Below are 25,528 nucleotides of genomic sequence, written 5' to 3' on the forward strand. Positions count from 1 at the left end.
TTGTACCCAAAAGCAACTTGGCGCTGCAATGTAAGTCTTGTACGAATTGCGTTCCGCTTTTTGAACAGTGCGTCATCCTAAAACGCTACACCGACAAACATACCAGGGAAATCTCTGAAGCTCTTGTCATCGCCCGGAAAGGGGCTTCATGCGCAAGCATTCCTTCTGTTTCTTTGTCGCGCCACGAACTTGCCTACCTTAACTGTTAATGATAAACATTGCACTTTTTCGTTTTGACGTTGAGGCCCTTCTTCTTTTCCTTCCTGAGCATCTGTCGCTCAGTGTATTCATACGCTCACGCCTTGAACACATTCAATTGTTAGTGGCGTTCGTGCTTCTACTTCCTTGTCTCGTCTCCTGCGCTATTTTCATTGCCATACTCCCATAGTTATACTCCCATAGTTGATTGGCAGTAGTCTTTTATACTGCTCGGTTCTAATTATCCCCGTACACGCTGATTACTTGCTCTGTAGTGCTGCATGTTGCTGCCAATCTGTTTAGCTACGCGTCTTTAGCCTCGTGTATGCTGCGCGTCCCTTATAGTCGCTGTTCTGGCAGGCCTGCTTACAATGCAGCGCTCTCTTTTCTTTTTCTTTCAAACCTCCAGGCTTTTTCATAGGGTTCAATTCTACTTCTGGCCAGAGGTCGAGGTTCCTGCGTTAAGCCCGCAGGCCGCAATTGCCTGCCGGTTCGAGCTGAATAAAAGCCAAGCTTGCGAATGCGTTGTCAATGCCATAGATAGGTCAATGCAAATATCTATATATGGATTTTGTATTTATTTATAGAGTTGACGCAAACTGCGTCAACCCTCAGTGTAAAACGTTTGTGATATAATGGAGACGTAATGCAATATAAGAATACCCAAATTCAACCGATACATTAATAACACTGTCGCACTAATACGACAGAAAAGCTTGTACAGGAAAAAGAAACATACAAAAGCTGTGTCAGTATATTTTTCTAACGTTTGCTTCTGGAATAGGCAAAAGGCAATGCGAATTCTTGTGTGCATTTCGTATTGCAAAATTTCGATAGATAATGCATTTCCCTCACTTAAAAGGAGCGACATAAATTCCAGAGTGCAGTCCCCATTTATTAAATTTTTCGTGTAATGCACTACCTCACAATATGCTTGCTTTACAAGCTAAGAAACACAGGTCAAGAAAAAAAAGCGTCCAACGCCATTCCTATAGGCTATAGGTTTAGCTACGTTACGACTGAAGTAACAACAGCGAGACATGTTTTTAAAGAAGCCCCGAATTCTCTAAAAATCGCTTCACAAAGTTCAGGACTGCAAGGATCATTGTAGACGAGAGGCTTATTCCGCAATACCTTGTGTTTTTGCGTGGCTTCGTTTAAGATAACCGTATTCCTCAGTGTAAACCACTCCATGACACGATTAGTCAAACTGACATTCGAGCTAATTGGTAGTCTTAAAAAAATTAACAGAGCACTGACGACAGCGCTGACTCGCAACTAAGGGTTTATTCATGAAACGCAGAAAATAGATACTCAAAGGCAAAAAAAAAAAAAAAAACATAGCACACAAAAACCCATACAATCCCGCAGACCCGTTCAGATATGAAAACTCCTGTTCATGCAGGACACCACATGTGTCACTAACACATGTAGGCTGATTTTTACAGATATAATAGGCATCTGACACCTCTCTTGTCAATTGATTAGGATGCCTAAACAAAGCAGTAGCTTTATCGAGAAAAGGCTTACAGCCCCTGCATTCGATACAGTGCTTGACAAGATTCGAAGAAGGCGGTTTTCCCAACAAGTTGTGCTCTTGTAAGGGAACATTCAGGCAACAGCCAGTTTGACCGATTTAAGCGTCAGAGGCCTATCATATTTGTAAAAATCAGCCTGCATATGCTAGTGGCCCATCTGTTGTCCTGCATGAACGGGAGTTTTCACATCTGGACGTGCCTGAGCGATAGCATGAGTTTTTGTGATGTTTATTTGTATTTTTTTTTGCCTTTGAGTATATATTTTCTGCGTTTCGTGAATAAACGCTTAGTTGCGAGTCAGCGCTTGTACTGTTCTCTTCCTTGTCCCTGTCATGTGTGCGCTGTTAATGTTCCAAGACACGATTAGTCCGCCAATTTATAATGCTATTGTTAGCAAGAAATAAGAAACTAAGTGTGCAGGGAGGTAGCACTGTCAGGTCTAAGGAGAAACCTCGCTTGTCAGTGCGGAGTATACGCACTTACGCCATATATGACTTCTCCGATCATTCCATTCCAGTGCCCCGAATCGTTTTGCATTCCTCGAGCTCCATCTGGTGCCACGTATAGCTCGTACTTGAAGTCGAGTTCCTTTGACAGCTTGTTGAGCAAGTCGACGCAGAAGCCGGTGTACACCGCCTCCCCGTGTGTTTCGTCCACCATCATGAATGGCTTTACCTGGAACAGATGTTAGATATCTCTTATTTCAAGAGCGAAGAGTGGAGCCTCTAGCCCTTTCTGCGCTCTATGGAGGCACGAAGGCAATCGACTAAGTGTGGACTAATCCAGAGGTAAACCTCTACGACTTCAGAGAGATATATGGTAGTGCACAACTGGTATATACCATTAAGTTAAGCTACAGTAGTCATTTTCAAGCCTATTCGGAATGCAGACTATGTAGCTAACTACAGGGTGCTGCAGTGTTGGCCCAGGTACATGCATAGGCGCTTTTCCGCCCCAGCGATGCAGGGATAGAGGGTGCTGCTAATGGAATTGTTCTGTCGGCCTTCAGCGACGCGTATCGGCGACGGCAATGCTTTCACTTACATTCAATCTTCCATTGAGAGTAATTGCTGCCTACCATGCCAAACTAACGAGCCTGCAATCTTTACTTACTCCCAACAAAACCGTCGTTACCAGGACCTCTGCCACACACTTTTTTTTATATATATGCTGAGCGACAGTACCTCTGCTTGCGCTTCAATGTTTGTGTTTGTGGTGTCCAGGCAAAGCTTTATTGGTACAGCAACACGACGCTAATAAATGGGCAAGACTCATCCGTGGCTATCGTTATCGCTGAAGAAACCAGGCTAGAGCGTTATGAATTACACCCCCATAAATCGCAGCCACCAAATTCGTAGAATTTCGACGCCATGTCAGTTGAAGGAATAGCGCTTGCACTGATAAACTATTTTAAAAGGAACGTGGGCAGGGCATTGGCATTTTTTCTATGAGGTAACAATTTATTGCTAGGGTTGTGTTAAACACTGAACTAGATCGTTACAATATTATTCGCGCTTCGCCAATAATTTCTAAAACATCGTGCCACCCGAAGCCACCTCACCAGGAGCCAGTATTACCAAGCTATCAGCATATTAAATGCGCGCGAATGATGACGAACAAATGGAAAGCGACACATGAAAGACGGGCGCCGTAATGAATTTCGCCTGCTCCACGGGGTGAGAGGGGCGAAGGATGAAATAACGTAACAATACCACTAGCATTTTCGCAGCGTTTGTTGAAATCTTCCTTTGCGGATGTTCTGGCAAGGCATAAACCAGGAAATGCAATGTATACGCTACGTGAAAATGGCACCTCTACATTAGCAGAAGTTATACCGTGCAGGCCTTCTATTTGGCATCGAACCCCCGCCGTTCCTTTATTATAAGTTCGTATTTCATTAGACGATAAAAGAGAAAGAAAATTATTTCTCCTTGCAATTAAGAAGGTTATTGTTGGGCGGAGTCCCTAGTCCGAAGGTTATTGTTGGCTGTAGCGGTCGGCCGCTCGACTCACAACGGCTTACTGGCCCTCGATGTCCAATCTGGACAGGACATTCTCCTAGATTTTTATAGTGGACGTTTTGCGATTGTGCGTGTTTCGGTAAATCGGGCACAGCCCCATAATATTGCAAAGGTGGTCCGTCTGCCCGGATTCTATGCATTTCGGGACAAAGGAGCTCAGGATGTATGTGGCAAGCTGTAAGGGACACTTGCACGTATTGGTTTGGAGGCTACTCAGAAGAACCTGTTCTGCTTTGGTAAAACCATTCGTTAGAGCTGTTAGAGCCACAGACGTTGGAGTCTCTGCGCATAGGTTGCCACGGGCTCGAATGAAACGGATCAGCATGCAGACAAATTGAGTTCCAGGGTCGAAAGCTTGGGCACCGCTACCGGAGCGCTCGTTTCCTACTAAACTCTGAAGGGCTGCGTGAGAGTTACCTAAAAATATACCCCCACCTTGCGGCCCTAGCTCGTAATTTTCTCAGGGTGCGGCATGTTAATAATTTTTTCCAAGCCATTTTTGAAAAACAATGCATATTATTTACTTAACGTTATTTACTGCCTTATCCAAATAAAAGACAGCGAGAATTGGCACCGTATAGATTCTAGGTATTGTCTCTCGTGGTTTTAATGAAAAAAGCGAGAGTGCTTTCATGCCGGCAGGTGCGTTTCAAGTTTTTACATATTGCGCATACAATTTATCCACAAAATATGTTTGAAAGATTTGGAGAGAAAAACGCTCAGAAGGTTCATATATCCTTATGTGTATTTCAACATTGACACGCCAAACTGTAGGATCTTCCTTTAAAAACAGTGCCTGATTCGGTCAGTTTCCGACACCTTAATTTCCGTATCATATGGTTGTCTCAGCAAACTGCTCTTTATTATTACGTGTAGCAGTGCTAGGATTATTGCTAGTATGCCATCTTACATTTGTTCCCAGCGTATAGTCAAACTTAAGTGAAGAATTTCGAAAAATGCAGTCTGCATCCAATGCGGTTGTGGCACCCTGTCTCATTGAAAATGATGGTAGCTTTTTTTTTCATAACCACGGTGATTATTTGCTTGTTTGTAACATTGTTATTACTGTACACTTTATAAAATTCGAAACCTTCGTGATGTCAGCCATAGCGTAAAAGCAATGGAGACATCATGGTGTTGCTTTTGCTCGTGGGGCCAAGCTGCTCAAGGCACACACACACACAAAAAGTAGAGACGGAGAAAAATGCCCAATAAAAGTTTGCTGCAACATTTCGTGCTTCATTTGAATTTGGTGGCTTTTGTAAACATTGTACAGATCATTAAAAGTAGGGCTGGCTCATGACTGCCCGACAGTGTTGTCCAAACATCATAATGCAGCAGGCGTAAATCGATGGAGTGGTATAAAAGTATGTGTTCAGGCTTTTGTCATTATACCGATGGGAACCACTTGACGCAAATGATGGGAACCACTTGACGATTACATGTACTGCAGCAACTACCGTGCTGCAGTACATGTAATCATAAAAAAATATGGGTGCAATGAAAGCAAATTTTTTGCTCTCATGAAGCACTGTCAAGATTCGTGCACGGTGAAGTTTCGTGTTTTTTTTTTCTCCCATTCCATTCCCATAATGCCTGTCTGAACTGTAGTATTTATCATCCACCGTAATGCGATTGCTAAAAAACTTCAAATGGTTTATGGTGCCTTCCTAAGAAACTTCGTTAAGGCGTTAATGTCTAAATCTCCTCAATTAATCGTAGTATTGTCATGTATGCTGCAAAAAAAGCTTTTTTACACAAGCCTCGTGGGGCACATATAAAAACAAATGTCAAAGAGCTTTGTGGATTTGAGCGCTCATTTATGCGCACAGTCCCCGATTTGCTATGCAAATTACCAATTTGTTTCGTGTCAGAAGATAGGCACAGAGTGGGAATTGCAGTCACAAAATTGAGTTTTAATTTTCACGAACACCACGATGCCAGAGGACAGCAACCGGCACCTCAGCCTGGCGTTCGAAGTGCGGCGCTACTTACCGGGACTGTTACAACCTTTAAAACTTCATCTTCACCATCATCGTCATCATCCTCGTCATGGGTAATATTCAGACCGGTTGTTGGAGACCATGTTCCAATCTGTAGAAAATATAGGAACTGCTTTCAAAATTTTCGGCGAGTGAACCAGATGAATCACTGTGGGTGGGTGAGTGAGTGAGTGAGTGAGTGAGTGAGTGAGTGAGTGAGTGAGTGAGTGAGTGAGTGAGTGAGTGAGTGAGTGAGTGAGTGAGTGAGTGAGTGAGTGAGTGAGTGAGTGAGTGAGTGAGTGAGTGAGTGAGTGACAAATTCCTCGAATGGGGTTTAACTTACAAACGTGGTTCAGGCTACAAGGTACGTCGCAGTGAAGGACTTCGGAAATTTCGTCCACCTGGCATTCTTCAACGTGCATTGAGATCACACATTAAACCGGCGCCTAGGTTTTTGCATTCACCGAAAAGGGGTCGCTGCGGCCGGTATTGAACGCGCGTCCTTCTGTTCAGCATTCGAGCGCACCAACCACCGAGTTACCATCACGACGATGTGTGAGGCGCCTTGCGGATGCTGCCTCAACATTGCTGATGACGGAGTTCGCGTCAGTGTATTCAATAATTCAGTGAGTGAGTGTGAGGGAGCAAGTTAGTGAGTGAGTGAACAATGAGTCAGTAGCTTTTGAGTTATTGACTGAGCAGTGAGTGAGTGAGTGAGTGAGTGAGTGAGTGAGTGAGTGAGTGAGTGAGTGAGTGAGTGAGCGAGCGAGTGAGTGAGTGAGTGAGTGAGTGAGTGAGTGAGTGAGTGAGTGAGTGAGTGAGTGAGTGAGTGAGTGAGTGAGTGAGTGAGTGAGTGACAAATTCATTGAATGGGGTTTAACTTACAAACGTGGTTCAGGCTACAAGGTACGTCGCAGTGAAGGACTTCGGAAATTTCGTCCACCTGGCATTCTTCAACGCGCATTGAGATCACACAATAAACCGGCGCCTAGGTTTTTGCATTCACCGAAAAGGGGTCGCTGCGGCCGGTATTGAACGCGCGTCCTTCTGTTCAGCATTCGAGCGCACCAACCACCGAGTTACCATCACGACGATGTGTGAGGCGTCTTGCGGATGCTGCCTCAACATTGCTGATGACGGAGTTCGCGTCAGTGTATTCAATAATTCAGTGAGTGAGTGTGAGGGAGCAAGCTAGTGAGTGAGTGAACAATGAGTCAGTAGCTTTTGAGTTATTGACTGAGCAGTGAGTGAGTGAGTGAGTGAGCGAGTGAGTGAGTGAGAGAGTGAGTGAGTGAGTGAGTGAGTGAGTGAGTGAGTGAGTGAGTGAGTGAGTGAGTGACAAATTCCTTGAATGGGGTTTAACTTACAAACGTGGTTCTGGCTACAAGGTACGTCGCAGTGAAGGACTTCGGAAATTTCGTCCACCTGGCATTCTTCAACGTGCATTGAGATCACACATTAAACCGGCGCCTAGGTTTTTGCATTCACCGAAAAGGGGTCGCTGCGGCCGGTATTGAACGCGCGTCCTTCTGTTCAGCATTCGAGCGCACCAACCACCGAGTTACCATCACGACGATGTGTGAGGCGTCTTGCGGATGCTGCCTCAACATTGCTGATGACGGAGTTCGCGTCAGTGTATTCAATAATTCAATGAGTGAGTGTGAGGGAGCAAGCTAGTGAGTGAGTGAACAATGAGTCAGCAGCTTTTGAGTTATTGACTGAGCAGTGAGTGAGTGAGTGAGCGAGCGAGTGAGTGAGTGAGTGAGTGAGTGAGTGAGTGAGTGAGTGAGTGAGTGAGTGAGTGAGTGAGTGAGTGAGTGAGTGAGTGAGTGACAAATTCCTTGAATGGGGTTTAACTTACAAACGTGGTTCTGGCTACAAGGTACGTCGCAGTGAAGGACTTCGGAAATTTCGTCCACCTGGCATTCTTCAACGTGCATTGAGATCACACATTAAACCGGCGCCTAGGTTTTTGCATTCACCGAAAAGGGGTCGCGGCGGCCGGTATTGAACGCGCGTCCTTCTGTTCAGCATTCGAGCGCACCAACCACCGAGTTACCATCACGACGATGTGTGAGGCGTCTTGCGGATGCTGCCTCAACATTGCTGATGACGGAGTTCGCGTCAGTGTATTCAATAATTCAGTGAGTGAGTGTGAGGGAGCAAGCTAGTGAGTGAGTGAACAATGAGTCAGTAGCTTTTGAGTTATTGACTGAGCAGTGAGTGAGTGAGTGAGTGAGTGAGTGAGCGAGTGAGCGAGTGAGTGAGTGAGTGAGTGAGTGAGTGAGTGAGTGAGTGAGTGAGTGAGTGAGTGAGTGAGTGAGTGAGTTATTAGGGATCGATTGAGTATTGTGAGCGAGCACGAGTGAATGAGCCTGTGATTTTGTCGGTGAATGGCTAGTGATAACTGAGTAAATAGTAATGAATGGGTAATTAATGAGTGAACAGTCAGTCAATTAACGAGCGAGCAAGTTTGGAAAGGAATGAAACTGAAATAGCCGTAATTCGTCTATGAAGGCGATTCTATGTTTCTCCAGAATGGCAAAACATGGCAATTTGTACGTCGGGAGGTCGGACCTCCTAATTCAAGACGATAGAGGGGGATTAAAATATTTGTATCACTGAAGCACAGCTTCATTTTATTGCAGTGCTTGATGCATTCTTCCTTTGGCTACTAAGTTTGGTTGCCGCTTCAGTGTCAAGAGGACACAACACGCTTTTTAGGATTGTATGTTTTCAGCCATTTATGCGTCCCTTCATCACCGTGCCTCTGGGCTGATACTTCCAAATGTGTTACATCTAGCAAACTTTTCGATTCTAAAGGTTTATTTCGTACTGATAACTTTGTTCAAACTGTTCCTCCAACCATTATACAGATATCACTGCACGTACATAGGAATAAGTTATCCTTGTTAATCTGTGCTGGTTATATGGGAAACCTGCAAACAATTTAGAAGCAAGTGCAACAATGACGGGGTTCTTCGTATACCGATGTGGCTGCAAATTATATATTTTCAAAGTGTTTAAGCACTTCACGAAGCGCAGTCACTGAAAATCAACTGAAAGAAAGTTAACTGTCCTTGAAATTTCTAACAGAGTATGGCTGTCAAACAAATGCATTTCCACTAATCAAAAGCACTCTGTGTTGTTGCGTTTCTGGCATTAATCTATATATGACGAATGAATTTCTCGTATCTCTCTTATGACTATATGTCTCTTTGATGGGTTTCGTCCTAATGCAATGTTATATTAAACACAAATCGCTTTCGGCACAGAGTTATGCCAAGTTTCGAAATCAACTAGACCCCACTCGTTTGTACGCGGGAGTAAGCTGGCACCAAACCAATCGAACTATAGCGAACAAAGGAGATGATTTGTTCACGACCTACGTTGTGAATGCTTAGCTAACAGAGGACAAAAAAGACCTCGTCGGCACACAAAGGGCTGGAGACACACGCTGCGTGCGATAGTTAACTCGTTCTGTCGGAGTTCATTGTGGGATTAGCGTTGGAAGAAATGAAATTAGGTCGGGATCTGTGGCGCAGCTGCCGCGTGTGTCTACACAGCGTAAACCAATGCGCTAACATAACCTGAAGAATGAGTTATGATTATAAATGTTACCGCTATCAAAACTAGTGCAGTATTTGGAGCGTACTAAAATGCATTGTGACAGTAACTGATGCTACATAAAGGAGCAATAAGGCCACCACGTTTGTCGCAGCAAGACGATCAAAATAACCCTGCCTGAGCAAACGCGGGGACCTCGCTAATGTTGCCAGCTATGCTTCGCGTAAGCAAGCGCGTAGTGTGAAAAACTTACTCTATTACAGCTATCTTACCTAAATTAGAGCTATCTTATCGTTAAGCAGCAATTCGGAAGTGTTGGATTGACTATCAATAGCAAGCGTGTAGTGCGAAATTTTTTTTATTACAGATATGTTCCATACGTTACAGATGTCTTATTGGAAAGGAGCAACTATAAGGTATTGACTTGTATGTCAATAAATGCCTTCGCTCCCTTACTTGTGCAGCTGCATTGACGGTTCTATTATTGAGATGATGTGACAGCACTTTTGTTGAAAGATAACCGACTTACCCAAGCAGGAATAAATTTTTACATTTTGACGCATAAAATGTGGTCACAATTCACTCTGTCAAAGCGAATGAGTAAATAAAATCTCTGAAATGAGGAAAAGACTGCTACTGCCCACAGACGTCGTCGAAATAAACAAAATGACCAGCGGGACCGAGAAACTTTCGCATTTCACAAGGCACAATTAAGATTTCGTTACCTAAAATGTCTGCTTTCACGTGCAAAAGCACCGAGGCTTGGTCGCTTTTCACAAATAGCATGGGGAAAGCAAAACGCTTTGCGAAAACGAGATCTAAAACACTCGCGCTATGCTTTACTCATTCCATGCAGTTGGTATGGAACAGCGTCTCTGAAGTTCCGTGTTGCCTGTAGTGCCCTGTTTCAACATCCGCAGTTAACGCAAATAATTCGGTTTACTAGTTCCTGTGACACATGCTTTAACTACATTCGGACGACATGTGCCTAATATGATGAAACGCGATTTCGATTATTATTTCCTGGTAAAAATACCGTTTGGCTAGGAAATTCTGGCATGCAAGTTATGCTGTTCTGCATTTGGCTATTCTAAAGGACTGGCAAAGTTGCTAGTGCACATACCTCTTCTAATCCGTCCAGGCCAAGTTCTGTTACGTAAAGCTTGAAGTCGCTCCTTACGCCCTTGTTATCCAAGCGTACCATTCCGGTTAGGCCGTCGAATTTTACCTGGAAATGAAATTTATTTGCTTTGGCATCTTCTCATCTCCTGCGAAACTGATTTTATTATTCATATATATCTTGTTTTGTTGGTGTGACGGTATAAGTGCATAAATAACCTTATGGTAGAAAATATTTTCAGCCTTCGGTTATAAAAAGTCATAAGCGTGGCAAACAATTTCTATCGGGCGAATACTAAAGGTGGTGGTGCCACCTTTTAAACTAGAAATTACAAACTGCTTACTATATTGAAAATCCTGGGCAGAACGAGAGAAAGAAGGTGGCTACACAGTATGCAAGAGTACTGAACAAGGGCTGAGCACTATAACCTCGTTCAACACTCCTTCTTACTATATTGAAGGTTACGACGAAGCGCTATTATAAGGACCTTGAGAGCGTTACTTTAAATCAGTGTGCCTTAAAAGCTTCAGTTTTCTCTTTTGCTTTTCAAGCGCATTACATTTGAAATACGAGGTTTAGGTGTCTCAAAATATTAGTTATTGTAAATTATTGTAAAATGTCAGAGTTTGTGTCCCAAAATATTAGTTATTGTAAATTACTGTAAAATGTCAGAGTTTGACACATTCTATAGTCGTTTTCAAATAAATAGTAGCATTCTTAGAAAAAAAAAAAAACGGTAGCACAAAAGGACGAGGACGGAGGAAGGGACACAAACCCGAACGCGTTCGTCTTTGTGTCCCTTCCTCCGTCCTCGTCCTTTTTCGCTACATTTTATTCTAAGAATATATCACCAACTAGCCCAGCAACAAGTTTTATTGAAATAGTAGCAGTGCACACATAATACCTATTGAAGCAGCGCTACGTTATTTTTGCGGAGTTTGTAAGAATATAGCGCGTCTATGAGCCTAAACTAAATATCAACCTCTGCAATTCTTTGCTGGATTTGGCGCCTTATGGCACGATGCAGTGATTCTTGAATTCATCGGGGTAATTGAGCCTTCATTCTCAATCTCCTAATTTATTTTGCTGTCTTTTTCTTGTTTCCTTTATGGAAGGATCCACGGTGCAAAATACATACAAAAAATAAGATGAAAGTTGAGCGGACGGAACCTGCGCGCTCACTTTTTTCATAACACTGATGAGTTCGTCAGTGTTGTTATCATCTGCGACTGTGTCCTCTCTGCACACCAACGCAGGAAACACGGCGTCCTTTCCGCCATTCCATTCAATCAGGCTGAGGGCGAAGAGCTTCACAGCGTCGTACAGCATAGCAGCGTCAGTCTGGAAACGAGGAAAACATAGCATGGAACATAACGTGTTATAAAAGGGGCGCCTGATAATTTCTTAGCTTAGAGACAGTTTTACGAGCACCGTAGGCAAAGAAACAAATAGGCTAAACTCCATTGAGGAGCACCGAGTCGTGAATATTCACTCTCGTTTTTACGCCAACTTTGGAACGCTTGTCAATCATGAGGCCAACAGTGTGACCACATGGATATCCGCAATTACGGTATAATTAGGCACTGCTACATGAACCTCAGTTTATGCCGCTAATGACCACGTTAATATCGCCGCAGATGTCACCTTACGGTTGCAGTTTTAATTTAAGAAAAGAGATGTAAAAGCATTTCTTTCAATTCGTGGGCTTGTTTTCAATTTCCTAGAGCGAATTGTCACTATAAAATCAACGTATATAAAACAGCTTTCGCTCATAAAAGATTGCTCATGCGCTTTTTCACATTTCACATTTCACGTTGACCATATACCTAGACGGTTGGCGCTATTCCTATCCTATCAGGATAAAAATCACCACACGATCTAAACCATAGACAAGCCACGTAGGTGTGCCGACAGCGAGTATAAAACTAAACAAACAGCGAATAGAACGACAAAAAGAAGGACGGGCGGAGCACGCAAGTGAGTGAAAAAGAGAGACCCCAAATGACTATATAAATAATTAGGATTATTTCATAGCTAAAAAAAAAAACGAAAACCAAACAGTTGAAGAGGACCTGATTGATCAAGTGCATAAATGATTACTCGGTGAAGGGAATATTTGAATTTTTTATACACATAGGTGAGAAATTATTTAGAACAGCGAGTCCGATGCCACGAAAAAATTGGCAGTGGCTTAGCTCAGCTATGCTGGGATATACTTAGGGAGAAGTACTAGTGCCCCAAAATAAAACGGAGCACGGGCCTTGTAAAAAGCGCTCTTCATCGTCCGGGCTGCTGATGGGGCGAACACCAAGGGTGTCAAGCTGAACCTCCGTGTCTCCCACATGCACCCAGGATATCCACATGCGCATCTGCTTGCAGGGTCCGCTACGAAACAAAATTTTGTTCATTCCTGTGCTCCGTTTTATTTTGAGGGCACTGGTATTTTTCCCCGGCTAAGTTTGTTGTGGTCACTGTACGTTTAGCAAAAAGAGACATTGGATATACACATCTTTCATTCATTTTGCTTGACAGAGATGAAGACTGCCAGATGATCTGTGAAGTCGCATGCATCGATCTCAATTTCGTCTATATAGTATGTCGATTTGGTAGCCTCTTCGGTATACAAGGCCTCTAGTAGTTCCCAATTGTGGAGTCTGGACGTGACGGTCCGACCCTAAATTAAGGTCACACTTTTCTTTCATACAGTGAGTAAGAGAGTCCTGTTTCCTGTTGGAATCACCTAAAGTCGTACACAACTCTTAAACCGGGCCGTAGGTTGGTGTACACGTGGCAACCAAATCAATCATCTCCACACCTATTTCATCTCTGCCTTTTATACGCAATGCTGCGCACGCGATGCGCGGTAGGGTAATAGAGCGGCGTGCGGCAAGGCGACGACGAAGCGCGCAGCGCACCTGTGGGATCTATCTGGTTACCGTGGTATCGGCGCATGCGCACAATGGCTCGTCCCCGTGACGTCACATGAGGTGGCTCCGAGGATGGAGCGGGCGCGCGGCCGCGGCAACGGCGAAGCTCACGCCGCACCTGCTGCGGTTGCCATGGTAACTGCGCATGTTCACAACTTACCTCTCTCGGCCACCGCAAAATGCTAGACTGGTAGCCCAGTGTAGGTAGTACGTAAATGTCAGGCAGTGCAATAAAGCGGGTCACTTTTCTTTAGCCCCTTTGATCCCCTCCTTGGATCACTCTAACAAGTGACCCGACCTGCACCGTCGTTGGCTGTTTCATCCCCTCCGTTCTGATCAACTTGTTTTGTTCACAGTGCGTAAATACAGCACGTTACACAACTACATGCGCGCTGTAGAATGTTCCTCTTCGCTAAACAGCTGAATACTCACAGTTAACATTTCGAACAGAAATGTCATCTGGTATGCAGTATTTGTAATAATAAATTTATTTGGGATACTTGCCTGATTCAATCAGGCCAAGTCAGATGTTATTATCGTATGCGGCACCGGCGAAGCTAGAGAAGCCGCTATCCCAGCGCCATATGTTGTGCTGTTTGCAGCAATCACCGTAGGCTCACATTTCGATGTGACACAGTTCATTGTAACAGCACAAGATGGCGCCCCAGGTGAAAGCGTTGGGGCAGCGGCTTGTCATGCTTCGCATTCGCCGCGCGCGCGCACGCGCACGCGCACGCGCACACGCACACGCACGCGCACACGCACACGCACACGCACACACACACACACACACACACACACACACACATACATACATACATACATACATACATACATACATACATACATACATACATACATACATATATATATATATATATATATATATATAATCACGACGCTGAAATGCAAATGCACAACACATAGCTAACGTTCCATGAATATTAATAAATGCTCTATATTAAATGTACAATGACCCAATACTCAGGAGAATCCATCAAGGTGGTACTGATCTTTAATAACAGAATGATTAGAAAATTATTCCCTTATTAGAGGTCTACTGCAATTTTGGGGATTCTTTTTCACATTGGACCAACACTCCTAGTTCGAGTTATTGGTCAATCCGCTTTCACCGTACCAAACGCCAGCCGTCCCGATTAGCTCGATTGTTCGAGATGTTGCCCTTGTAAGGTGGTATAGTTGGGTTTGACCCCAGAGCAGGTAGAATTTTCCTTCAACTGCAACTTTGCCGCAGAAGACGTATAGTTTACCGTCGAAGCCGTAGAGCTGTGTTTGGGCGGATGGTAACGAGTTATTCCTCCCTTAGTACGAAACCTATTTTGCAAGTTGTACTTTTCAGAGAAGAAATAATAAATTCGTGGGTGGCAGATCTTTAATATAACCTCGCGTAGCGCGGTTAGACGCTAGCGCCGCAGTGCTCGGCACCATCGCCTTCTTATGCGATCGAATTCTGGTTAAAAAATTGGCCCGGTGACACAACCCCGGCACAGCGACATTGCCTTCAAGCGCCTGCAACAGCTGCGGTTGACTGAGCCACGCTTGCTTCGTAGCAGCCTCGCGAACCTCGAAAGTTTAGTCGACCCCTTTCGCACTACGGAAATCAATAACCCATTGAGACGAAACACAGCCGTTATTATCTGGCGGCACCCTTTTTTCCTGCTAGCCCCCTTCCTCACATTTCGTATCATATATGTCATGTTAGCCGTGTGTTCGGGCGTCGTGTCTGCCGAAATCACGGTGTCGTTTTTCTAAAGACAACAAGAATAAGCGTATGGAGAATGGCGGCTGTTTCGCTCCACAAGACGGGAAATGAAATCACTCCCAGGTGTGGTTCGCAGTCTGTCCAATGAAAACACTCCGTTTAGCGTGATTGTTATCGGTCAAAAGGATGTTTAAATCGTTGTGGACACACACTACCGCTGCGGCTCTCATGGGACGGAGGGTTTAGACGCTGTGTGTTAAAGCTGGTAATCAATGCACAGGCGGGAACCGCTGCGCTGAGTTGCAGCGGAGCCCAACTGTTTGCTTGTTATGTGTTTGCTCCGGTAGTTAGTTTTTCATCTCTCTCTATTTTGGATGATAAAGTGGGTTGAGCTATATTGAGCCTGCAAGGTCAGCGTAGGTTTAACATTTTATGATGCAGTAATTTGATACTGACAATTAGTGAGTTAATAAGATTTTTATCCCCTCGTGCATCAACAGTAAATACAAACATATAAAGAAACCTTACAAGATAACTACAAACTAGAAATCACTTTCATCTATACCCGTTCATTGCGTTCGTAAGATATAGCGCAGTCAAAATTAATCACAGTTCGGAAAGCTTGTTTACCATCTACGCCGTAAGGTACTAAGCTGCTTCCCAGAAACACTCACATTTTTCTTCGTTCGTTCAAATTAATTGCAGCATTTTACTTTTTTTTTTTTTTTCAATTTAAGAGGATAGTTTACGCTGCAGCTGGGCAAAGAGAATCATATGATTAATCGGTCTTTACAGCTTCAGGTTCGTTCTCATTGTAGAAATTAATCCTAACTACTTGCGCAGCAACCGTGCATTCAGAACTTTCGCTTTGTACGTTATTTTCTGCACACATAACAAGATGCCATCCTTGCTTTCAATGACTGTAAATTTCAATCTCAATAGATGCAGAGACACCGATATAAACGTGATATTTAAAACAACGATGCCTATATAACCACGGTGTGCAGTCGTGCCCATAATAATACGGCGCACACTTCGGCGATAACAACATGGCGGTAATCAAGGAAATATAAAGAAGTACCGTGTAAACGGGTTATATTAGCATCTTCCACGGGTGCACGTGCGTACGAAAACAAGAAACTATCTCATATTCTCTGCAAAACGAATGAAAACTTCAAAACCGAGGCGTGCTAGCAAAGGTCTCCACAGGACTTCATAGCGTCCCCGTCTTCTTTTAGATTATTGAGTTAGAGATCACTGACCGGCACGCATGCGTGAGTGAACACTCGCGTAACGTAAATGAAATGTCACTTTCATCCATTTTTGAGAGTCCTTAAATTTCTTTGTATCCAATGGGTAGGCGGTCATTTCTGTCGCCTAATATTCACGGCACAGATGTATTTTTCTGACATAGCTATGATGAGCCAAGCGAACAGCCCTAATACAGCACCTAAGTGACCCAGTGACGCAGGCGCTCCTCATAACCTTTCTAATTCGTTTCCTTTTTATTATTGTGCGTGTCTACATTTCTGCAGGTCATTCGGTTCATAAGGCGAGTCCGACGCGGAACGCAATTACGCAATGGGCGCCGAGGGAGCGCCTGAGTATAATCTCGGCCTCTCACTGTCCGTCGTCTACGCCGAGTGTCCTTAATTTCGGCTCGGATCATTACTCCGGCCGCTGGGCCCTGGGCCCGGCCCGAGTGTCCCCGATTCGAGATCCAGACTAAACGCGGGCTCCTAGGACTGCAATTTGGCGACGAGCGGCGCGCATGGAGAGGTCCTCGACTCGAGCTATAAGGGCGCAGCGTGTGACATTTATCACCAAATATCAAGTCAATGATCATAGAGGGAACTCGGCTGTACTACGCTGCTGTGGATTAGGCTTTCATGTGCCTTTTGAGCCTGAAAAAAAAAAAAAAAAAAAACATCTTTTTCGCTTACGCTTCACGTGTGGTGCAATCCTGGTTAACTCTGTGATGCGCACGAAAAGAAAACTGCGGATAAAAGGTTGCGTTTCCTGTACTTCACTGTTTATCACTGCTATGTTGAAAAAGTGTGAAAGAAAATGTAAATTTAATGTTGATAACTGCCCTGATAATGAAGCGAAAGCGTAGTAAGTTATGGAAAACTCATTCTTTGGCACAGAAATATCAGTAGCAAAATTTAAAAACATAATTCGATCAGCTCCTAGTGTCCTAACACTCTCTATAAAGTCTTCGAATGAAGTCTTTTGCAACGCGTGACACTTCGGGATAACTTAAAGCTGATATTTTAACTTTGCTTCTATACCTCCACAAGCTTGGTTAACAAAATTCTTTGACGATTTTATGCGCTTTCGCAGCAGCAAGCGAAAAATATTGGGAATTGCAAATTTTCTATCGCTTATGTAATACGCCTTGCATTTTATGATTATGTAATAGGGAGGGAAGGCGCACGCCTATTCCTAACAATGTAGTGAATGAAGCTTTTTTTGCAAGCATTGTCTGCATTACATTGTCTCCCTCCAGCCTGCCGTCTTCTCTTCAGTTTAATTAATAGGACTAAATTTACTTCAGTTTTATGGCTTCTGTTTTTTCACCGAGGAGGGAATGCTACTGTTCACCGCCATTCCCTAAAGACCGGCCGCAGCACCATTTGTATCGACAGACCAGCGATAAAGGTGATGTATCGGATGATCGACTGCTTTCCATTAAACTTGACGTGCAATTCAAGTGTGACAGGAAAAACCGAGCTAACAAGTATGAAAGTCTATCATCCAACTAATGGAGGGTGGAGGGGGGGGGGGGGGGATGCGTTCCGATGAGGCTGTCGATTTCGTGAGCGCATTGCATATACACCGGTGTCAATTTGAATTTTTTTTGTGTTCCTGGAGCGGTGGTTCAAACTTCTGGTCATTATGACTCAGTTCCTCCATGGGCGTGAGATAACGCTTCTTTGTAGAATTGTTTGCTTTTTTGCGTTCTTTAGGGGAAGAGGGGTGGGGGAGGGGGGTGTTCCCACTTGTTCTTGCATATGGAATTCAACGCAGAAAAACTGGCAACCCGCTCGAGCGAGGACTTGTATGCATCAGACATCGTGTGCTCCTGGCTCTGTACTCACTCGGGCATGAATGAAAGTTATGAAGACGATGATGTCCAATGCACAGCGTCAAAGACTGACCGTTTTACGAGCAGGAAAAAAGGTACGGCGATCGCCGAGTAGTCTCTAAAGCAGCGGCAAGCGAAGTTGATTTCGTCATGCCGCAGCGGATGTAGATATCGTTCGGGGATACACGTATGATCAGTCTTAATTTTCTGCCCCACAGCACCTGTAGATCTCTAACGCAAACAATGCAACTGACAGGTTGTCATGGCATAAAGGCTTTAATGATCTAATGCTCCCGCCCTAGGAGGTAGAAAACACTCTGGCAAAACTTAAATGTCGCTACACTTTCAAAGGGTAAAGCAGTACGCAAAGGAAAGAATAATCAGATCATCGAAAGAAGACGTTGCTTCTCCGTAAGCCGCTGATTGAGCGGCAGAGGGGGATGCAGAGGAAGATTTATTAATCAACTGAGGACCATAGTAACAAGTAGTAGTAGTAATTGTTTGGGCTCACACAAGTTAGTACGCTAGTAGAAGACAGATCACTATGAAGCCACCGGTAAGCGCACACCTAGTGTCACGGCGCCCTAGGGTGGTAATATTTAGATAATTTGGTTAGCCTTGAATATAGTTTCAGATTGCATGACTTTTTCTTGCCTCCTTACAATGTATTCTCTGTATCTCACACAATTGTGCTCTTGATAATTTTTCTCTTCCGCCTACCTGTGAGAAGAACATTTTGAATGCGCACTCCAGGACAACGCCAACACGCATTTTCAGGATGGGCAGATTTATGGCGTGAGTGCATATCTATTTGCCTCACTAAATCTCAAGCACAAAACGCAGATATGCGTGTAGTACAGATTTCCATCCCACCGTCTAGGAAGGCAAAGTCATTCATTTCTCCGTTCTGCTCATCGTTTTCGGCGGTACTAATCTCAGGCGTGCCACACAACACGCCTACACCGGCGTAAGATAAGATTACACCTTTCATAATCGGTACGCGAAAATTCCAAAGGTGAGCTAATAAGAACGCCCGGAATTCTTCCGCAATACCGCCTTCCTTCATACTTACTCTGCATTGCTTCTGCATCGCGTGCTATGACCCGCAGAACATCATTTGCGCGCACACACCCTCGAATCTCGCGGGATCTGGGCACGTGTCTGACGAAATTGGATATACAAGAATAGGCCGCGCTGTCATACCTTGCTTCTTTACCCTTTTACTTGGCATCGCACTCAACGTAATCACCCACTCTTACCAGCGTCAGTGATATCGTCGAAGACCTAGCTTGGTATATATAGAGAATGTATAAGAGGATAAGACGATGAGAGAGTGAGAATAACTGGGAAGCAGGATCAACTAGGCTCTTGCGGGGTAAGAGAGAGGGGTGGAGGCGCATCTGAATAATTAGGGGCTAAAGAGAGCCAGATCCCGGTTTACGAGCATTTTACGAGGACCGACACGGCGGGCAGCTGACAACGCGATCCTGCAATATGTTGGCGCTAATATATCGCCTCACGTGCCCATATATTTTTATTTTATGTTTCCCCTCCGATTTCGCCTCCTTTAGGGTCTGGCCGAACTACGCTCTCTACACCGCGCGTCGTTTATGAGTCGTTTCCTTTTTGCTGGTCGCAGCGACTTTTCGGCAGTCTTTGTTTCTTTGTCGCTTCCCTGCCTCTTTCGTCTTCCCCCCCCCCCCCCCTTCCACCCCCTTGCTGTTTGTTTTTCGTTGCCATATTGAGGCGTAAACAAAATGGTCCTTCCGGGGACTCACTGACTCCATTCCGGCTTCGCTGTTTATATGACCACGTTCATTGAAGAAGACTCTGTGCATAGATATAACATGAGATGTGCATTCATTGCGACTAAGGTAGTTGTTGCCACCTAGTTCATTATGTATTGCACCGGTTGCGGGCGCTCCCTGTAACATCGGCGCCGCAGTGCAAACATTCGAGTCGGTTCTGCAGACCGAGAAAGTGTTATACTTCTGCCTGTTCTTTCTTACATGAGATTTATGGCTGCACTGTCCCTTAGATTTTCTTTTAAACTAATCCCTGGCCTTATTGCTGCAAGCAAGGCGAACTGTGTCATAAATTTTGTGTAAGGACTTTCGATTGGGCAAGACGAACATGGCGGCCGAAAGATATTTATAGGCAAGTAAGTATGGCTACCGACCACCATATTTCCTGTCGTTTTACGGCCCTCCACTAGCGAGAAGAGCATCGTGATTTGAGAACTGGAGAAAGCAACCGGGCTGTTCTCACCTTAACTAGTCAGTTCCATATAGTTTGTAAGGATGTTTTGCTTGTTTGACGAAAAACTGGAGAAGTATTTAATAATCGCAATCTAAGCTTTCTTAATTTCTGTTACTTCGAATACGTTATTTATTTATGATCTTAAACAAAACAAACTAAAGGAGAGCGTTTAAAACTGCTTACGTGCAGTGAACGCGAAAACACGATTGTCTTACTGTAAGTGGGTATATATGTCGTCTATTGGTACCCCTGTCATGAGCTAGCCTCCAACTAAACTGACAGCTATGTGCTACGTGAAACGCGAAATCATGTGACGTCACTGGGAACGCTGAACGACAGTCGGAGGCGTCACGATTGGAGTTATTCATGCCATCGGTTCGGATACCTATCGAATGGTAACCTCCAACTTGACTATAACAGATATATGCCACATGGGAAGAAGAATAATACGATACCGCACACAACGCTTAACAATGAATTATTACGTCTAAATTGTTTTACAAACTCCCGTGATAGTTTTGGTATCATTTCCGACTTTTACTTTTTGCGCACAATTCCTGCTCAAGTCACTCATCAGGCAAGGAAGACTCTCGACTTGAAATACATTACTGTGTTTTCATTTATCAGTTCCAAACAGCGCTGCTAAATCTACTAGGCATGCCAAGCATACGAAATTGTGTAGATAAAAGGAGTTTCAAGTTTCGAGTCAGCTTACGGCAGAGATAGAATGTTTTGCTGCTTCTAGGTCACGCGGGCGTTGCCTCGATTTTTGTCGCGCACTAAAATAACCGAAACCAATCTAAGGCGACAAAAGGAGAATCCACTGTTACGTCACAGTTCGTCCACAAGTACAAAGAATTGCTGTCGCCCTTTTCTCGCCTCCATTTTCTAGCCTCTCGCGCCAACAATACTTTGTATTGTGCCGCGACAGCCACTTCTCTTGTGAGGACGGGTGGTTTTGCAACGGTACAGGAAATGTTATCGCTACAAGAATCGCCGGGGTTACGTAATGGTCATTTTCGGATATACTGAAAGTTTTCTTGCTCCCATGAAACAAAAAGACGACTTCAATCTATTCTTTCTTCCTCTCGGTGCTAACACTTCGTCCTTGCGTTCACAACAGCGTATTTTTTTTTTTCACGCGTTACAGAGAAACACTGCATATATTTCGGTGTTTGCTTTCACAATTGCATGACGTCATGCGAAATACTTACTGCATCGATTGCGCGTTTTGAGATTTAGTATTTATAAATACATTCTTCTAAACGACATAGTGCTCTAACGGTTTAGACTTCCTGAATGATGTTAGTCGCCTTGTTCACACTGCGCGAAGTTTGGCGTTTCCTTGCGTTGGACTGTGCAAATGGTATCTCCGTTAAGTTTTTATCGATACCAAGGTCTAAACTCCTTATAAATTTATTTATTTCTAACGTCTGCTGTGGTGAGCGTTACATTAATGAAAGCCTAGCTCAAACCACATACACCCCTGTGAAGGTTCTCGGAATTCATATATGTTTTAATGATTTGATGCGATGCATTATGTCACATGATTTTAATGAGCAATAACTGCATGTAGAGATGATACATATTTCATAGGGCGCTTATTTTGCCAGTTTTCACCGCATTGCGTACACAATGTCATTCATATCACGTTACTTGCGATGTACAAGGCGGTGAAGTACCACAGCCTAATTACGCCCTATTCTGACCCAGACAATTAGGCTCATTCCATGCTCTCACTATTCCCTGCTTTACAAGTGTTCAAATATTTACGGTGTAAACACTATGTATACATAAACGCTACAGTGAAAGATAATCTATCAAGCCGAAAGCCCTGGTAGGAGCACAGCTTTCTATTTCGGCACAAGGCTATGATGTATTTCAGCATGTAGTAGAGCAAAGTCTTGAATCTCACTCGTCTCGTATAAAATTAACAGCATATGCCAGACTATCGACCCTAGCAGCGAGTACTATACCGACTCATTCACAGGTATTTTGCGTTTCCGTGGCCTCTGCTTGTGTGCGTGTGCGTGCGTGCGTGCGTGCGTGTGTGTGTGTGTGTGTGTGTGTGTGTGTGTGTGTGTGTGCGTGTGTGCGTGTGTGTGTGTGTGTGTGTGTGCGTGTGTGTGTGTGCGTGTGTGTGTGTGTGTGTGTGTGTGTGTGTGTGTGTGTGTGTGTGTGTGTGTGTGTGTGTGTGTGTGTGTGTGTGTGTGTGTGTGTGTGTGTGTGTGTGTGTGTGTGTGTGTGTGTGTGTGTGTGTGTGTGTGTGTGTGTGTGTGTGTGTGTGTGTGTGTGTGTGTGTGTGTGTGTGTGTGTGTGTGTGTGTGTGTGTGTGTGTGTGTGTGTGTGTGTGTGTGTGTGTGTGTGTGTGTGTGTGTGTGTGTGTGTGTGTGTGTGTGTGTGTGTGTGTGTGTGTGTGTGTGTGTGTGTGTGTGTGTGTGTGTGTGTGTGTGTGTGTGTGTGTGTGTGTGTGTGTGTGTGTGTGTGTGTGTGTGTGTGTGTGTGTGTGTGTGTGTGTGTGTGTGTGTGTGTGTGTGTGTGTGTGTGTGTGTGTGTGTGTGTGTGTGTGTGTGTGTGTGTGTGTGTGTGTGTGTGTGTGTGTGTGTGTGTGTGTGTGTGTGTGTGTGTGTGTGTGTGTGTGTGTGTGTGTGTGTGTGTGTGTGTGTGTGTGTGTGTGTGTGTGTGTGTGTGTGTGTGTGTGTGTGTGTGTGTGTGTGTGTGTGTGTGTGTGTGTGTGTGTGTGTGTGTGTGTGTGTGTGTGTGTGTGTGTGTGTGTGTGTGTGTGTGTGTGTGTGTGTGTGTGTGTGTGTGTGTGTGTGTGTGTGTGTGTGTGTGTGTGTGTGTGTGTGTGTGTGTGTGTGTGTGTGTGTGTGTGTGTGTGTGTGTGTGTGTGTGTGTGTGTGTGTGTGTGTGTGTGTGTGTGTGTGTGTGTGTGTGTGTGTGTGTGTGTGTGTGTGTGTGTGTGTGTGTGTGTGTGTGTGTGTGTGTGTGTGTGTGTGTGTGTGTGTGTGTGTGTGTGTGTGTGTGTGTGTGTGTGTGTGTGTGTGTGTGTGTGTGTGTGTGTGTGTGTGTGTGTGTGTGTGTGTGTGTGTGTGTGTGTGTGTGTGTGTTCTGTCGTGTCCTTGGTCCAAGTGTCCAACTGTAAACAGGAACTGATAATTCGCTTTATAGAGCAGGACAAGAACAGCCACTTGCCGATAATGTGGCAAATATATTTAGCTAAAAATAACCCTCTATCACTATTCAATACAGGTGCGTATGCTCAAAATAAGAGAACTTGAGTGGGAGGAGCGTCGTATGTGCATCAAAACTATTGCTCTTTTATTACTATATTGCTCTAATATTAAGTCAACAATATATATCAACCTACCTAGCACTCCTTCGGGACAGACGTCAGAGTGGACCTTAAAGGAATAGGAATAACAATTCCCTGCGCACACTGTCTTGCGACACAATTGCCTTAGGCCAATTAAATATAGAATAAAATTATAAATAGTACTTTTACACAGCAGAGAAGATCAGGACAGTGAGATATGCCCGCTATTCTTAAACTTTCTTTAGTCTGGATTTCATTTTTTATTTGTCACTGTTGCACGACAGTGCTCACGATTGTGGCTTTTTCTTTTCTTTTTTTTTTTACGGAAACAGCAGCCAGGATTAAGCAGCACCAGACATAATGTAAGAGCGTCTTCACGAGTAAAAAGTGCGACAAGTTAGGTCGACATCGCTCTCTGCGAACTTTCTACTGTCTTGTACGGCTCCAGTCATATGACCCGCATCCATTTTCTTAGCAATTTTTTGTTTTGTGTGTTGTGTGTTCAGTGAACTTCGTAGTGTGTGAGTTCTGTTTTCGCACCTAACAGGTCTCAGCGGCTAGTTATATGATTCGTGTGCATTTGCGTAGTATTCGTTGTATTTAGATTTCATCTGCTATTTCTACATCTCACACTGAAGACCTCTAACAAGAAGGCTAAAAGATGAATTCCTTTCTTCCTCCCCCTCTCCCGCATTCCTCTGCAGGGCAAGTAACAAAACCTAATTTCTGTAACTTCCATGTGTTTTCTTTATCTGTTTTCTCTCCCACTTTATCTGGTTTTTGCTACTCTTTGTTTCTTATTTCAAAGAACGAATGCACATTTTTTTATTTTTGTATTGCGTTTATATCTAGTGAGTAATTCAAGAGTGAAAATAAACAGAGTGGATGTGGCAAACATATCATTGAAAGCCGGCATAATAAGGGAGTCACTACTCATTAGCGTCTCTCTACGGACAGTATTACGGCTACAAAGGAGCCCATACAGGTTTCATAAGAACGTCGTAGTTGATGAAAAGATGAAAAATTCTTCCTTGGGCGCCAACCTCGGATCGCCATATTTCCGGGGAAGTTGCTATATCATACTCGTCTAAGCGAGAAGGACAAACAGATTTTATCGCGACAGCAGATCATTTGAACAACGTGCAGTGGGCAGGGTGTAGTCAAATGACGAAGTAAATACCACCAGATGTAGTCTAACCGCAATGGTGGCCTATGTGGTGATGGTGTTAGTGTACAGAGTCGTTCACACATAGCCAGAGCACCTGAGTGCTCTGGCTATGTGTGCCAAGCTAAGCACCATGCCAAGCTTTCGCCTGGCATGGTGCTTGGCTTTCCGGCGGTGAAATATTTTGACAAAGGGATATTGGCCTAGCCTCCCTTCGACAGACTTTTGACGCGTCGAAGCTCTAAATCCGGAATGCACGGCAAAAATTATTTCGGGCTATTTTCAAGCTCAGAGTTCCGGGATTCGAACGGACAGCCTCCATTCCCAAGCCATCTGCCATAGAAAGCAAAACCACATGCTTAGGTATCAATAAGCGTGTACAGGTGCAACCAAACTAATACGAAGCACGACCCTGGTATTTTAAATTTTCTCACGTGTTCCGTAAAATATATACAATGGCTACTTGCATCCTCACGTGAGCGCACTAGCGTGACGTGCTAACTTACCTCTAAAATGCCTCCCAATATTCGCTTTTGTCGCCGAGATGTGCTTCGTATTACGATGGCCGGAACTGAATCTATTTGAATAAATTTGTGGGCTCCCGGCGGGTTCTTCAAACTGATG

The 25,528-nt window shown here is 44.2% G+C and overlaps 1 protein-coding gene across 1 annotated transcript in view; it reads right to left on the bottom strand.

Annotated features, from left to right (window-relative positions):
- LOC146207418 (glutamate receptor ionotropic, kainate 2-like) overlaps window positions 1-25,528 on the bottom strand; it is a 123,426-nt gene that overhangs the window by 35,570 nt on the left and 62,328 nt on the right. Inside the window, exons 6-9 of the mRNA XM_084587224.1 lie at window positions 11,609-11,767; window positions 10,430-10,534; window positions 5,753-5,851; window positions 2,220-2,411 (exon numbers count right to left, since the gene is read on the bottom strand). Of these exons, the coding sequence (XP_084443350.1) occupies window positions 2,220-2,411; window positions 5,753-5,851; window positions 10,430-10,534; window positions 11,609-11,767 (555 nt within the window). The remainder of the gene's footprint in view (window positions 1-2,219; window positions 2,412-5,752; window positions 5,852-10,429; window positions 10,535-11,608; window positions 11,768-25,528) is intronic.

The sequence above is a fragment of the Amblyomma maculatum genome, chromosome 1, assembly GCF_055883805.1.
Source record: "Amblyomma maculatum isolate TAMU_Amacu chromosome 1, ASM5588380v1, whole genome shotgun sequence".
In the NCBI taxonomy this organism is placed as follows: Eukaryota; Metazoa; Arthropoda; class Arachnida; order Ixodida; family Ixodidae; genus Amblyomma; species Amblyomma maculatum.